Source organism: Scyliorhinus canicula, chromosome 3 (assembly GCF_902713615.1).
Source record: "Scyliorhinus canicula chromosome 3, sScyCan1.1, whole genome shotgun sequence".
In the NCBI taxonomy this organism is placed as follows: domain Eukaryota; kingdom Metazoa; phylum Chordata; class Chondrichthyes; order Carcharhiniformes; family Scyliorhinidae; genus Scyliorhinus; species Scyliorhinus canicula.
The window spans coordinates 250519941-250536145 of record NC_052148.1 but is presented as its reverse complement, the minus strand read 5'-3'; the positions used below and the strand labels follow the sequence as shown (position 1 = coordinate 250536145).

Genomic DNA, 16205 nt, shown 5'->3' with positions numbered 1-16205 from the left:
AATTGGTTCTTCCAGTGTTATCGTCTCAGTTTGAAAAGGAGTTTTCTTATTGGAGGAAAGTCACCAGTCAAATTGCTGTCTTCCTTGAGACTACCTCGAAGAGGACATGACGAGTCAGAAGTGTCAAGTCGAAAGGTAATTTTTTTAGCCTGCTCAAATATCATGGTGAATTTGATGAGCTTTTCAGAGAACTTTTCAAATGCTATCAATATTGTGGCTAAGGGAAGACCAACCTTTTGACGCACTTAACCTATGATGACTTCATCAGTATAATGGCAGAGCGGCTCAGAAACCAATTCACTAATGAAGTGAAAGATGTCAAATACTGTGCCATAATAGTTGATGCAAAGTCAGATGTGAGTTATGTGGACAAATTAACATTAATTTTGATATGTGACCAGCGATGGTGAAGTGGCATAGCGATTTCCCCATTTTGTCCAGCTGTAATCCCACATTTCTGGGTGCTGAGAGGCAACGGTTTTGGATATCATTTAAAATTTAGGTTTGGAAATAAAAAATTGGTGTGGGAAGAGCTTTGATAATGCCGCAAAATATGGCTGGAAATATTCCGATCCACGAGCAAGATGGAACAATGAAAGCCTTGAATTTACTCTGCAATGCAGCAGCTGAATTGAGTGAGATGGGCATACATTTTTTGACTTTGTTCAAAACTTATATGCTTTCTTTTTGGTTTCCGTGCATCGGTGGAATATGCTGCAATCACGCTTGGAGCAGGCACATGGAAAACATTTGATAGTCAAGAGAATTTGTGAAACCGGGTAGTCTGCTCATGCAGATGCTGTTCTGGCTTTGAGACTGAACTCTGTCAAGAGAAGGAAAGCTTAACAGACGTAGCCACATCAAATTCAGAGAAAACATGGGCAAAATTCTCTATTTGGGAAACCATGGGCGCGGTTCACCCAGCCCCGCCCCGGGCCGGAGAAAAGGCGCAACCACGCCACGCCGCCCAGACGCCGGTGCGCAACTCTCCGAGGTGAGGAGAATCGGCGCCATTTGCGCCAGTGCATTTGGTGCGCCACCAGTCGCAGGCCGCTGTCCGCAGCCGGGCCGCCGATTCTCCGGCTGGCTTGGGCTGAACGGAAACGGCAGAGTCCCGCCGGCATCGTTCACCCCGGTCGCTGCCAGCGGGAACTCTGTGCGAAGGGTCAGGTGGGCTCCGTCCCCGGGGGGGCCTCCGATGGAGTCTGGCCTGGCCTGGGATCGGGGCCCATCAATTGGCAGGCCGGCCTCTTCTCCCACCCCACACCCTGCCACCCCCAGACCTACTTTGTTGAGTGGGAGGCCCCTGAACCCCCACGCCAGCGTGAAGAAGTGTCCGGCGCATGTGCGGGTTGGCGTGGCACAACTGCGCATGTGCGGTGCTCATCTGGCGCCGGGAAGGGAGGCTGGAGCGGCGTAAACCGCTGTGGGGGCCAGAATCGGTTGTCCCCGTGCCGTCATGAAACGTGACGGCGTTCACAACGGCGCAAACACTTAGGGCGTGATTCTCCGACCCCACGCCAGGTGGGAGAATCGCGGGAGCGCCGGGCGAATCATGCCACGCCGCCATGGCACCCCCACGCGATTCTCCCACCCCCCCAAAACGGCGTGTCGTGTTTTGCGACAGGCCGCTCGGAGAATCGCCGCTTCTAACGGCCGAGCGGCGATTATCCGGCCCGGATGGGCCGAGCGGCTTGCCGAATCCAACCGGTTCACGCCGGCGCCAACCACACCTGGTCGCTGCCAGCGTGAACATCGCGTGACTGCTGCGTGTGGGGCCTCGGGGCAGGGGGGGGGGGGAACGAGTACCAGGGGTGTGCTCAGGGGGGGGTCTGGCCTGCTATCGGTGCCCACCGATCGTCGGGCCGGCGTCTCTGAAAGATGCACTCTTTTCCCTCCGCTGCCCCGCAAGATCAATCCGCCATGTCTTGCAGGGCAGCCGAGGGGAAGACAGCAGACGCGCATGCGCGGGTGACGTCATTTAGGTGCCACCGGCGGCGTCATTCAGGCCGCGCCGCTTTGACGTACGCGAGATTGACGCGCCGCCGCTCCTAGCCCCCCCGCCCCATTGGTGGGGGTGGGGGATAGGGGGCGTGGAGCGGCCTCCGAAACACTCCGGGTTTCACTCCGGCGTCAGCATTTTGTCTCCCTTTGGGAGAATTTCGCCCTTCATCTCCATTTAGGAGAATTGCGCCCCATATTCTCCCGCCGGAGCTGAATTGCATCTTATTTGTGCTCCCATAGTAGCGCAGAACAAGAAGTGATTCCCAATCCTTCACCATGCAAATTTATGCCTAGCGAGGTTTGAGCTGGCGGCCAGAGAGCAAGGTCCTGCAGTTGTCCACATCCCTCACCCACATTATAATTCTGCCTCCCAAATTTTTATTCAAGTTTCTCAACAACAAATTTTCTCCCCACAGTTAAAGTAAACAAGTGATCCAGAGCCGGATCCAGCACCGTATTAAAGTCCCCACCCAGGATCAAACCCCCCCCCCCCCCCCCGTCTCCAGGTCCAGGATCAGGCCCAGCATTCGCCGCATGAAGCCCGCATCGTCCCAGTTGGGGGCGTACACATTGACCAGGACCACCCGCTCCCCCTGAAGTCTACCACTCACCATTACATATCTACCTGCACTGTCCGCCACCGCATTGGACGCAACAAACGACGAGCTCTTACCGACCAAGATTGCCACCCCTCGGTTCTTCGTATCGAGCCCCGAGTGAAACATCTGTCCCACCCAGCCTTTTCTTAGCCTCACCTGATCCGTAACCTTGAGGTGCGTCTCCTGGAGCATAGCCACATCCGCTCCCAGCCCCCTCAAGTGTGCCAAGACCCGGGACCGCTTCACCGGACCATTCAGCCCCCTCACGTTCCATGTGACCAGCCGAATCTGGGGGGTCTTCCCCCTCCCTCTGCGCCGATCAGCCATAGCTCTCCCTCAACTCACCACGTGCCCAGGAACCCCCCAAGCCCGTTCCCCACGGGGGCAGACTCCCCTCCCAAACCCCCCCATCACCAGCTGTTTCCTTACAGCCCCTGCAGCAGCAACCCGGTACACCCCCTTCTTCCCCCCCCCTCCCCGAGCCCCCTCACCCACAACCCGGTACCCGCCCTTCTTCCTCCCCCGCCCCCGAGCCCCCTCACCACCCCCCAAGCTAGGGCCCCCCCTAGCTGCGTTACCCCTAACATTGTACTTCCGTAAATCAGCCGACTCCTGCTGACCCCGGCTACTCCCGCCATACCAACGACCCCCCCCCCGATGCAACACAACCACCAATCCCCCCTCCCAGTGCCGGCCCCACCCCCAGCTCCTCCGGCACGGGAAGAAAGCCCGCGCTTCCATCCTGAACCCCACCCCCCAACCCAACACACGGGTAAAAGACGGGCACATGACCCAGCGGGACCTCAAACTGCTCCCCAACCAGTGGAGAGAAAACTAAAAAGAACCACGGTAAATAAATAACAGCCCCAAAAGACGAAAAATCAGAACAACGAAAAGACAACATCAAACACAGTCAATATAAGCGAAAGGATACCAAGGAGGACAGAGCCTCCAAACAATGTACATCTTTCCCCAGCCCCCTAGACCTCAGCTCGAGTCCAATTTCTCTGCCTGGACAAAAGCCCAGGCCTCCCCCGGAGAGTCAAAGTAGAGCTGGCGGTCCTTGTAAGTGACCCAGAGGCGAGCCGGTTGTAACAGGCCAAACTTCACCCCCTTCCTGTGAAGCACTCCTTTCGCTCGATTGAAGCCAGCCTTTCTCTTCACCACTTCCGCGCTCCAGTCCTGATAAATCCTAATGTCCGCATTCTTCCATCCTTTTCTTCTTCGCCCATCTCAACACGCACTCACGATCGACCAAGCGGTGAAAGCAGACCGGCACTGCCCTGGGCGGCTCGTTCGGCCTGGGCTTCTGCAGCAGCACTCGATGGGCACCCTCCAGCTCCAGGGGTCCCCGGAACGACCCCGCACCCATCAGCGAGTTCAGCATCAGGACCACACAGGCCCCCAAATCCGAACCTTCCAGCCCCTCCGGGAGGCCCAAAATCCGCAGGTTCTTCCGGCGGGAGCGGTTCTCTATCTCCTCCATCCTTGCCAACCATTTCTTGTGAAGCACCTCGTGCGACTCCACCTTCACTGCCAGGCCCAAGAGCTCGTCCTCGTTCTCCAAAGCCTTTTGTTGCAGCTTTCGAATCTCCGCACCCTGAGCCGTCAGAGTCGCCATGAGGTTGTCCAGCGAGGCCTTAAACGGCTCCAGGATCTCAGCTTTTAGCTCCCTGAAGGAGCGCTGAAGCAGCTCCTGCTGCTCCCGCGCCCACTGCTGCCACGCTGTCGGTTCCCCGCCCGCCGCCATCTTGTTCTTTCTGCCTCGCACCTTCTTCTGTTGCAAAGTCGGCTTTTTGACCGCTCCACTTCTAGTCCAGCCCATCCACCGGCCGCTGAGCACAGTGGCTGTGTTCCAACCCGGGGAAAAGTCGAATCAGCACCGTTGCGGGTCGTTAAAAGAGCCCGAAAGTCCAAAAATAGCGGGAGCTACCGAATGTGCGGCTTAGCTCCGCATCGCCGCAACTGGGAGTCCCCATTTCAAACAGAGTTAAGTGTTAAGAAAACAATTATTTTCAGCTCAACACTTCAAAATCACTCAAGTGTGGAGGAAGGCGATTGGAAACACTTAATTCTGTTTGATGTGAGCCAGGACCTGTCAATCAAAGATTGATGTTTATAAACATTGCAGTTTGAGCACTTCAGAGTTACTCAACCATGAAGGAAGCTGAATGGAGCAAAGCTGACAGCTGTATGTATGAAATAGCTGTCAATCAGATCCTTGAGCTGCAAGTCATTCATTCATTTCCCTTTATTAGTCTGAAAGTGTTTAAACACAGCTGACTGGTTTTCTTTTTCCAGGAATTGATATGTAGTGCTTCCTGTGTCTGAGCCAGCAGGTGAATGGCCCACGTGTGTCTTACAGCAGTATTTTTTTCCACAGCAACTGTCTGGATTACTCGCTAGCTTCCAACAGGGGTCTCCTCTGGGGGGGCTTCCTGACAAGGGTCTTTCTTCTGGGGGACCTTCTGGCAGAGGTCATTCTTCTGGGGGGGTGGGGCCCCCTGACAGGGGTCTCTTTTCTGGGCGGGTTTGTGGGGAATCTCTTTATTTAAGGGAGGTCTCTGGAGGGGTGGGCAGGTCTTGCTGTGAGTGTAGTGGCCCTCAGATGGACTTTGGAGGAAACTCCCTTAAGGGAGTGGTCCTCGGCAGGGCCATGCTTGCCCATACCTGTAGTAATTCTCGCCTATGTGATTCCATGACCAGAAAATCGGATTAGGAGGGTGGTCTGCAGAGAAGGCAATGGGGGGGGGGGGGGGGGGGCTCAGCCTCCCAAACTTGCTGTACTATTATTGGCCGGCAGATGTGGAGAAGGTGCAGGGCTATGTTGAGGAGGGGGAGACCCAATGGGTTAAGATGGAGGAGGGCTCATGTAGGGGGTCGGGGTTCAGGGTGCTGGCAATGGCGCTGCTCCCGATGGCACCGGATAAGTACTCCGTGAGTCTGGAGGTGGTGGCCACTTTGAAGATCTGGAGCCAGTTTAGGCAACATTTTAAACTGGGGACCAGGTCAGGGAAGATGTCGATTAGGGGAAAATCATGGGTTCGAGCCGGGGAGGATGGATGCCGGAGATGGGACGAGAGGAAGCTTAAGAAAATTACGAGCTTAGAGGAGCTGGGAGAGAAATACGGGTTGGCACGGGGGAAAAGGTTTAGATACCTGCAGGTTCAGGATTTTGTAAGGATGGTTTCCCCAAACTCCCGCTAGCGCCATCCTCCTCATTGCTGTGTAGCCATCAGAGATGGCCACCTGCAAAGGACCATGGGAATTATGGCCAATCCAGGACTCCCAGATACAGAGCTTGGGCGGGATTCTCCCCTACCCGGCGTGACGGGGGGTCCCGGCGTAGGGGAGTGGCGCCTAAGATGGGGAATTCTCCGCACCTTTGGGGGCTAGCCCCGCGCCGGAGCGGTTGGCACCAGAAGACTGGCGCAAAAAACCGGCGCCCCCGGCAGCGGGGCTAGCCGAAAGGCGCATACGGGTTTCTCTTCCGCTTCTGCCATGGCGGAGGCCGTGGAAGAGAAAGAGTGCACCCAGGACACTGGCCTGGAGTCTGAGCGGAGGGCCCCGATCGCGGGCCTGGCCACCGTGGGGGCACCCCCCGGGGTCCGATCGCCCCCGCCTGCCCCCAGGACCCCGGGGGCCCGCTCGCGCCGCCAATCCCGCCGCCACCAGAGGTGGTTCAAACCTCGGCGGCGGGAAAGGCCTCCCAGCGGCGGGGCTTCGGCCCATCGCGGGCCGGAGAATCGCCGCAGGGGCCTCGCCGATCGGAGTGGCGTGATTCCCGCCGCCGCCGCCACTTCCCGGGTGGCGGAGAATCTCTGCCATGGCTGGGGCCGGATTTTCGGCGGCCCCAGGTGATTCTCCGACCCTGCTGGGGGTCGGAGAATTTCGCCCCTGGTGTGTATTTGAAACACAGATAGCTAGACGTCATCGAAACCGCCCCCCCACCCGGAATGATAGGATTCTACTCATGAAACTGATACAGTCAGACTCCCTTTACTCAGGGAGCCCAACCGACAAGGTCAATGACTGCTAAGGACCCGCCCAGCTACCAAGGCACCCACCCCTTTATTGGCCGAGATCGAAGGCAGTGATTAGAGTCCTGTCGAGTTATTAGGTCCAAAGTTAAGGACGGTCCCAAAGCGCGTGAAATCCCAGAGGATGTGTTCTGTCTCTTTTGGACCCGGCCTGTGCCAGCCTCTTTTGGGATCGGCCTGTGCCCACACCAATCGCAGCATAACGACTAGCCAGCCAAGTTCAAGACCAACGATTCTACCTGATGGATGAGTGCAGCAGAGACAGAGCCACTTCTTCGAACCAGCCACGTGAAATCAAGATAAAGGCCTTATCCATTTGAACAGTGCCGGTCGCCCTGAAGTTTAAGTATAGGTTATTGTAGCCAATAGGTGTAGTTTCACTTGTAGTAGATATTGTGTTTGCATGTCGAAGTAACCCTTGTGTATGTAAATAAACCATCTTTTGAACTAACCAACTGGTTGTGTGGTCATTTGACCGCTATAAGGGAAGGCTTATGGTTCACTAAGATAAATGGGAATATCCACAGTATTGGCGACGCTGTTGGGACAACATCATATCATAAAGAGCAACAGCTGGAAGCGGTGCTGCCAGCAAGGAGGGGGCGGGGGGGGGGGCGTTGGAGAAGCGGGTTGAATCAGCGATTTATGGGAGGATCCTGGAGGAAACTGGGGTGCCCACGGAGGGCATTAAGGCGCAGTGGAAGGAAGAGTGGGGGGGGGGGGGGGGGGGGGGGGGGGGGATATGGAAGAGGGATGCGGTGTGAAGTGCTGCGAAGATTGCACGCCTGAACCTCGTGTGCGAGATTGGGGCTGATACAATTGAAGGCCGTGCGTAGGGCGCACCTTCCAAAATCAAAGCTGAGCCAGCTGTTTGAGGGGGTGGAGGATGTCCGTGAGCGATGTGGGAGGGGCCCCGCAAATCATGTTCACATGTTTTGGTCCTGCCCGAAGCTGCAACGGTATTGGCAGAAGGTATTTAGCATTATATCGTGGGTTTTGCATACAGATGTGGAGCCCGGTCCCCTAGAAGCCATTTTCAGGATGCCGGACAGCCCGTGTGCAGGCGGGTGCGGAGGTAGAGGTGGGGTTTAGCCTTCGCCTCGCTGATCGCCCATTGGCGGGTCATGTTGGGATGGAGGTCAGCCTCTCCACTCTATGCCTTGTCGTGGCGGCGGGAACCTGCTGGAGTTCTTGACCCTGAAGAAGGCGAAGTTTGAGCCGAACGGGGCGAAGTGGGGTGGGGGACCTGCAAGCTCAGACTTAGAGATCGGAGAACCTTTTCAAAACGGCAGCTCGATCTCGGAGGAACCGGTCTGGCCAGTGAGTTCAGCTACACAGTGATGAAAATAATTCCAGTGATGCAATCTACCAGCTGTTCACGCTGGCGGGATATTGGGGTACATAAACTTCAGTGTCAGTTTAGAGCAAGGCACAATTCTCTGTCTGGGAGACTGTGGGCATAATTCAACTAAACGGGAACAAAGTCCCATAGGATGCGCGCTTAGCTACGTGTTTCCTGATGCTCTCAGCGCCGAGAAACACGTGGCTATACAACGTCACTCGCATTAAATAAGGGCACTTAGCGGGGAACGCGCGGCCAAGGCCACACAAAGCCCAGTTTTCTGCACCGAGGAGCTCCATTCGCCGGAACTCCTCAGCGTAGCAAGAGGTCAGAATGGCACCTCCGAAGCAGCTGATGTGACCCCGACACCCCACAGGCCCCCACCCCAACCCACTAAGGTAGGGTGGGAGGGTCTCCAGCAACCCCCCCCCCCCCCCAAACCCCCGAACAACCACGCAGGACACCCCGGCCCGATTGCACCCGCACAAAAAATGCCAGCCTGGCACCTGGCAGTGCTGCCTGTGCACCCTGACAGTGTCAGGCTGGCACCTTGGTGACATGGGACAGCGCTTCTGTGCCAACACCTTGTGGGCTCCTGATTGAGCTTGGCCCTTGATACAGCTGGGGTATGCAAGTGACCAGAGGCCTTCTGAGCATTTAAAGGACATAGGCAGTGTTAGCAGCCAGGCGCCTGTGAGTAGCACCAAAGGGGTGCATTTAAAAGACAGACGGCAGCAATGGCGGTCTGAGCCAGACCATCCCATCCCGAGGGGACACACCAAGTTCATGGACATAGCACCAAGTCACTACCTGCTACTGCCTCTAGCCGGGCAGCCACCCCCCAGCAAGCCCGACAGTTTTCAACCATTTTTCAGTGTTTTGTTAGCCTCCCGCTCCCCCTCCGCAGCCATGGTGCCAAGTACACGTTTGTAAATACTTGTAGCAATTCACACCCGAGAGGAGCGGAGCATCGTGGAAGGGTGGTTTCCAATCTATGTCCAATCTGGTCCGGGGCGCAAACCTCGTTATCGTCACAAGCGAGGGACCGGAGCATGGTGCCCAAATAGTCATCAAGCGCAGCACTCTATTTTGGTCGGACGCCTGATTCTCCACCCGATCGCAGTTCAGGTTTGTGGCGCTGCGAGACAGTGAACCTGTCCCCAAGTATAATGGGATTGCATTGTTGATGTGCTGTTAGTTGGATGAGATGTTATACCAAAATCCTGCTCAGGTGGACCTTAATGATCTCTGTCAGAAGAGCAGTTTGCCCAATGTTCTTCCTTCAACCAAAAACCATTGGAAAAAAGATTGCCTGATTATTCATCTCAGTTGCAACTGTGGGACTTCACTGCATGTATTATGTGCCACATTAGCCTACAGTTGCTGGCAAAGCCCTTTGGGGCATGCTAAGAAAATGACAAAAATACTTTATCAATCCAAGTAAATTGTTGTAAAATTTTATTTTTTATGGTATCTTATTAATACTGATAGAGTTGGAAGGGTTTGAGCAGAACAAGTTACAACCTCATCCAGTATTAGCATAGATTTCGAATTCTATCTTGTTTCATTTTTAATTAAAGAAGTGGGTGGTAACTTCTGAACCTATATCAGCTTGCTTTACTGATTTGAATTATATAGGGCCTGGTTTAGCACATTGGGCTAAATCACTTTTAAAGCAGGCCAAGGCAGGCCAGCAGCACGGTTCAATTCCCGTATCAGCTTTCCTGAACAGGTGCCGGAATGTGGCGACGAGGGGCTTTTCACAGTAACTTCATTTGAAGCCTACCTGTGACAATAAGCCATTTTCATTTTTTCATTTCTCGAATTGCTAATGACAGGATTCATGCAAATAACAGGTGTTTTCTATGATATTGCTCATGTCTGGATACATCAAACTATCAAAGATGATTGTTGTAGATAGTAGATGGAGTTATAATGGGCACAAATTTTGTTTATGGAGTTAAAATTCTGTTTCGCTACACTTCAGCATTACATTTTTTAAAACATACATTTTCGATCTCATCAACTATAATATTTCTTCCCATTTCACAAGTGCTTCACATTTCTTTCTGTTAAGAGCATATGAACACAAGGAGGCCATTCAGCCTGTTGAGTCTGTTCCATCAGTCAATTTGATTAGAATTTGTCCTAGAAATCACAAGTGGGTGGCAAAGGCTGGCATTTGATACAAAAGGTATATTTGTTAGCTTATTGTTTCCTACTAACCTACCAAATATAGACCAGAATTAACGTTGATTGAATAAAAAGCATTTATTCAAACTTTAAATGGCCATCATACACAGTACCCTAACACGAACAAAGGACCATACAGAAGTTTTCATTTGTGGAGAAGACTACTGTAGCACACCCCCCACCCCCACCACCACCACCCCCACCACCTCGGGGCTTGTAACATAATGTCCGGGGTTTGGGAAGACTGCAGGCTAAATTTTACCAGTCTTCCTGGTGATTGAGCAGCAAACAATGTTGAGGGAAGGCAGGGGTTGAGTGTCCATGATCCCACTGGCATGCCATCTTGCCAGCAGTGGAGAAGGCAGCAGATGAGCCTCCCTCCCAGATGCCAATTGAGCCACTTACTAGAGGCAGGTGGGTCCTTTGCCATGCAAGGAACCTACATTTAAACCCCGATACCTCCTGATGGAGGAGTTATTCCAGCCTCCAGCCCTCACCACCTTTCCCACACCCCCTATAGTTGATTGGGTCATGGCTGACTTGCCCTTGCACACTCCCAGACCCCACTTACCTGGTTGGGAGTGCAACAACCATCCAAGGCATATGCTTTTTCCAGGTGCAGTCCCAGCAGTGACTGCCACTCCTTTTAGTGTGACTGAGACTGCTGATTTGCCAGCCGTCCAGTTGGCCGACAACTCCCGTGAGGGTGGACAGACATTCAGAATAAAGGATTGTAGTCCCGACGGCAGACAATTAGTTTCCTAGATCCCTGCCAAAAGGAGCTCCGGGTTCTGTAGAAGGCCGAAAGATGGGTCACTCCCCACTTTTGGACCCGTTAGTGGAATCCCCACTGTCAGAACAGACCTCTAGGCCTGCATTCATTTAGTTGCCTGAATAAAATTGGATCAGCTTACCAGTTTATGCAGCAAATTGGTCATTCTCCCTCCCCAACCCCAAAACAGGAAGCAGTTGTTGGAAACCTTTCACTTAGCCCCAACAGACAGACACGTGACCAATGCAAATCTCAGTGTCATGGTGTTATTTCGTCAAAATTTTTTTCCAAATTGCAGAATAATGCCTCCAGTGTGGAAAAAAGATAAAATTCATATGGAAACCAATGTTGCACAATTCTGAGAAAAGGTCTTCAGAAATTATTGGAAGAAGCTACAGAAATGGACTACTCAAATTAAGTGGACAGAAATGGAAGTTTAACATACAGGCTTATATTTAAAATAAAACAAAAATGACTGCCAATCAGCCTCTGTAAGCGATAGAGAGGTTAATGATTGCAATGACCCCTGAAAGTTCAAGTTATGTTACACTGTATGCAGTTCCAGCATTTTCTTTTATTTCAGACTTCTGTTACTTGTGGTTTTCCCTTTTAATGATCGCAGTAGGTTTTGAATACTGGTAACTATTCACTATTGTATTCTCTTGTTATGAAATTATATGTACTTGACTCTGATGAAACAGTACGATTATACACACCTCAACTCTTTGCGATGCTCCTCCAGTTCTGAATTCTGCTCAGTCACTGCATTCATAAGCTGCTGATTAGTCTGAAACAGGGAGAAGATAAAGCTATTTGTTCAGGTTCACAGTATTTTTTTAAAATTTGTTCATGTGAGGTGGATATTGCTGGCTGGGCCCCAGCATTTATTGCCCATCCTGGAGGACATTTCGGAGTCAACCACATTACTGTGGATCTGGAGTGACATGTAGGCCAGACCAGGTAAGGACGTCAGATTTCCTTCTCTAAAGGATATCAGTAAACCAGATGAGATTTTACAACAATGGTTCCATGATCATTATTAGCCTTTAAATTCCAGACTTTTATTGAATTCAAATTTCACTATCTGCCATTCGAACCCAAATCCCCAGAACATCACCCAGAGTCTCTGGATTACTAGTCCAGCAACAATACCACTCTGCCACTGCCTCCCCATAATGGAATAATAGCCTGCAACAGGTTTAGGAAAAGGCACTATTGCCTTGCATTTAAAGAACAAAGTGTACTGCATTTTAAAAATGGAGAATGCAGTGTTTGTAGGTGTAGCAAAGATACATTCCAGGGTATTTCCCAAAAATGCAGAGGGTTGACTCAGTTGAGAAAAGCAGTGTGAAGCCCACAGGCTGCACAGCTGCCATTTCCCGCCACACTGCACAGCACTCTTCCCCTTTGAAATCGCACAGTGAGAATCATACAGTCAACTGGAGGGGCACAACCTAAGAAAGCCGACAACGCTGGGAATACCAAGTCGGGTCGCCATTTTTAAAGGGCACCCTGATCTCTGATTTAAATAAAAAGCACCCCCCCCCCCCCCCCACGGTCGCCGATCCACAGGCATAGTGACCCTACAGGAACACAGGGAAACCCCATGGATAAGGGGGAACCACCCCGACTTGCAGAAGGGAAAATCCTAAACACCCTCAACGGATAAGGGGAACGTCTGCAATGGATTCTCCAGCGGGCCAACTGTCAGTGTCCTTTGACAGTGCCAGAGTACCAGGTGCAATGCCCGGGCATGTCCCTCACCACCCAGGAACTATATCTACCTGCGCGAACCCGCCATAATCACCTCGACTAGTTTTCATTTTTTGAAAACCAGTAGCGGCTGGCGTGAAGTCGCGCCGGCTGGGTGGGAAGTTACAACCAGGGCGGAAGTAGCAGCATAAAACTTGCGAATATAATGCTAATTTATGCAAATCAGGCTTATGCCCTTACTGGGTGTGAACCTGATTATATCATCAGTGGGAGGGTGGGGATTTCATTCTGAGATCTCTGGCGCTAATCCCGTTTTTGGTCTCTCGCAAAATTTAATGGCCATTATGGGATTTGTGACCACAGCTAATGCGGCCGCCAATCACAGCCCTAGGCATTAGAATTAAGTAGTAACAAAAGCGGCACTATAGCTATTTAAAAATTTAAGAGATCTTCATTTTCTTAATTTCAAAAGATTATGCAACTTTTAACAGCATTTGCAACATTGTTTGATAGGAAATCAGTTCAACTATCCAATGATATTGATATTGAGTACTTCAGTCCATATCTACTTTTGACTGAGAGATAATGGACTTTTGGCTGGCTCATCGCATCCACAGCAGCGGGGGAAGCCACCACGGCAGGGGCAGAAATCCTGCCCAGTACTTATACTCAGGGGCGAGTTTGAACTTTGGATCAGAAAATATTAGCACTAAAGCTATTAAATTGGTGGGTGACTCTCAAATTCTTTAAATACAATTTATCAATTAAAAATTTATGAGAACCAAAACATTTTCCTGAATTATTTCCCTTTGAGTTCAATACGTGAAACCAAAATAAAAAAAGAAAATACTGGGAAAAAACTCAGGACTGGCAGTATCTGTGGAGAGGGAAAAATAATAGTTAACGCTTTGAGTCCAATTGACTTCTTCAGAGAAACTGAAGATCGTCTTGCATGTTTTGCCTTACCAGGTTTAACTTTTGGTTGGCCACTTGAAGCTGCTGAGTAAGTTGTTGGAAGTGAGCAACCCGTTCCTGAAACAAAAATACCAAAACTTTAAGCACTTATTTAAACACAAATTTATCAAGCACTAGTTAACAGCCATTTAATAATATCTTAGGTGTGATTTAACCCCCAAAAACCAGGACCTGTTTTGGGGGCGTTTCTCAGCGCCTGCAGCGCAGAGAACAACAACACTATCAAACAGGACTTTGTTGTTAGCCTTGGTCAGGAACGCCCTGCCGAGGCCGCACTTGCCTCATTTCCTACTTGACGAGTGCATTAAGAGATCAGGACAGGACAACATTTCTAAATGCTGTCCTGATCTCTAGACAACCCTCGTGAACTGGGAGACCCCCCCCCCCCCCCCCCCCCCCCCCCCCCCCCCCCCCCCCCCCCCCCCCCCCCCCCCCCCCCCCCCCCCCCCCCCCCCCCCCCCCCAGAGTCCTGATCAGTCCTCGTGACCCGGGAGATATCCCCCCCATGCCGTTAGGTCTGATCCATGTTGTGCGGAACAGTGCTAAACAGTGCAATGGGAAGGTCCCCCAGGTGTGGATATTCGATCCTGGGCCTCAGAAGAATCGGACGCTGACATATTGAAATGAACTTAATGGCTCACTTAGATATGTAAATCTGGATCTCACCCAGCGAGGGCAAAATCCAGATCGCAACATCTCGCGAGATTTAACAGCCTCCTTGTGCTACTAAGTAGGGCGCAGCAAGGCCATTTGATTACACCCCTTTCTTCATTCCTTTTTAAACAAGTCAAAACTCTTTAAATATTTCGATATCAGGAAAATGTTTATTTAACTGAATGAAATGTATAAAAATATTAAGGATGTCATACATTCTGTTGTTGTTGGTCAAAGGCATGATTCTGAGCCTCTGTCACATGATCTTGGTTCATCTGCTTCATTCGATCAAAAGCTTGTGTAACTGATTGCCATAACTCCAAGGCCAAGTCTTTTTCCTAAAATGCAAAGTAATCCGTCAGCAAGGAAGTCCAGAATGTCATGATTTTGTGGACTGTAAATCACATCATAATTGTCATTTCTGTGCTCATCCAGATCCAGGAATTTACTGTTTTTGTTGATAATTTGCTGCTTTTACTTATTTACCTAAAACTTCAAAATAATAGGCTTGATATAATAATGTTTCTCTTCTTTGAGCCTGTGTAAAACTATTTTAATATATTCCCTCACTCTAAATTCAAGGTTTCCGAATTGAAACCTTTCATCACTGTATCACAACGATAACCAACTTCACCCCCCCAACCCCCGAGTTCAACATGTGTCTTCCAAATCAGAAAGCAAAAAAGCACTTGATTAACAGATATCAGTTTTAGATGTTTAATTATATAGAACACCGCAAGTCTGAAATCTTTGTAAAGCAATCTAATCCATTTGACACGTGATTCCATCTTCAAATAATGTTGCCATGAACTTTAATCGAGCTGTGAATGTGATTGAGTGTGAGGAACCCACAAAATAAGAAGTGGTTAATTCAAGTAATATTTGGCATTCGTTCTTTGTGAATGTGGCAATATCGGTATTGTATTCAGTTAGCTTAGCGCGGGTGAAAAAATGGACATGATAGTCTTTCCCATTTGAAAACACACTCAGAGCTACATTAATGATATATGGCCCTCCTACTGGATAAGTGCACAATCATAAATACATTATATTAGTTTAGTGGCTATGGTACTGACCTAGTAACCCAGAGGTTTGTAGTATAAGGGTCTGGCATATGTAGGATTGAGAGATTGAGTAGAATATCGCCCACACTGTGATGTAAGGCAGCATGTAACCCACACCCAGGGGCAGTCTAAAGTTGGATAGAGACAAGTGTACTAGCAAGCATGGAGACAGCTCTTAGCTAGTCCCCTTTCAATAAACACTCACATTTAACCTACATATAGAATCATAGAATTTACAGTGCAGAAGGAGGCCATTCGGCCCTATCTGCACTGGCCCATGACAAAGAAGGCTTCGTCAGACATACCAAACTGTATCTAACACCCTACAACGTGGTGACAGTTTGTGGAAAAACCCAAGAAAACGCAGAGAAAAACTAAAATATGCTGGAAGACTGAGAATAAAATTCAGCAACGCGGTATGGCCTAAAAAGCTCCAGAAGCAGAGGGAAAATAACAAAGAAAGACTCTTATTTTTAAAAAAGGCTTGGAAGCTGGAGGCAGACATTTAAACTTGTTTACTGTAGCAGAAGACTCCACTGAATATCCTTTGCCAGTCCAGCTTCATATCCCAAAGCTGTCCAGGCAGATGTGAGCTAATCATTTAAAATCTCGCGGGTACAGCAAGAAATTTTAAATACAGTAAAGTGCAATCATTTGCAGGGGTTACATTCTTGCAAAACCTCTCGAATGATGAAATCACAAATGGTGAACATGTTTGTCAAAAGGGACTTTTCCAGCAAATTGTGGTGCAGTACCTGTATAGGACAGATGGGGGAACCTCTGAGCAATATAGTACATCAGTGAAGACTTCAAAATTGTTTGGGCTGCATCAACTCCTAGAATAATCAT

The 16205-nt window shown here is 50.3% G+C and overlaps 1 protein-coding gene across 3 annotated transcripts in view; it reads right to left on the bottom strand.

Moving 5' to 3' along the window:
• Window positions 1-16205, bottom strand: part of sclt1 (sodium channel and clathrin linker 1) — a 144666-nt gene that overhangs the window by 93283 nt on the left and 35178 nt on the right. For all 3 annotated transcript variants that reach the window (XM_038792512.1, XM_038792513.1, XM_038792514.1), the window contains 3 exons: window positions 14508-14630; window positions 13630-13695; window positions 11667-11737 (listed from right to left, as the gene is read on the bottom strand). In XM_038792512.1, coding sequence (XP_038648440.1) covers window positions 11667-11737; window positions 13630-13695; window positions 14508-14630 — 260 coding nt within the window. The remainder of the gene's footprint in view (window positions 1-11666; window positions 11738-13629; window positions 13696-14507; window positions 14631-16205) is intronic.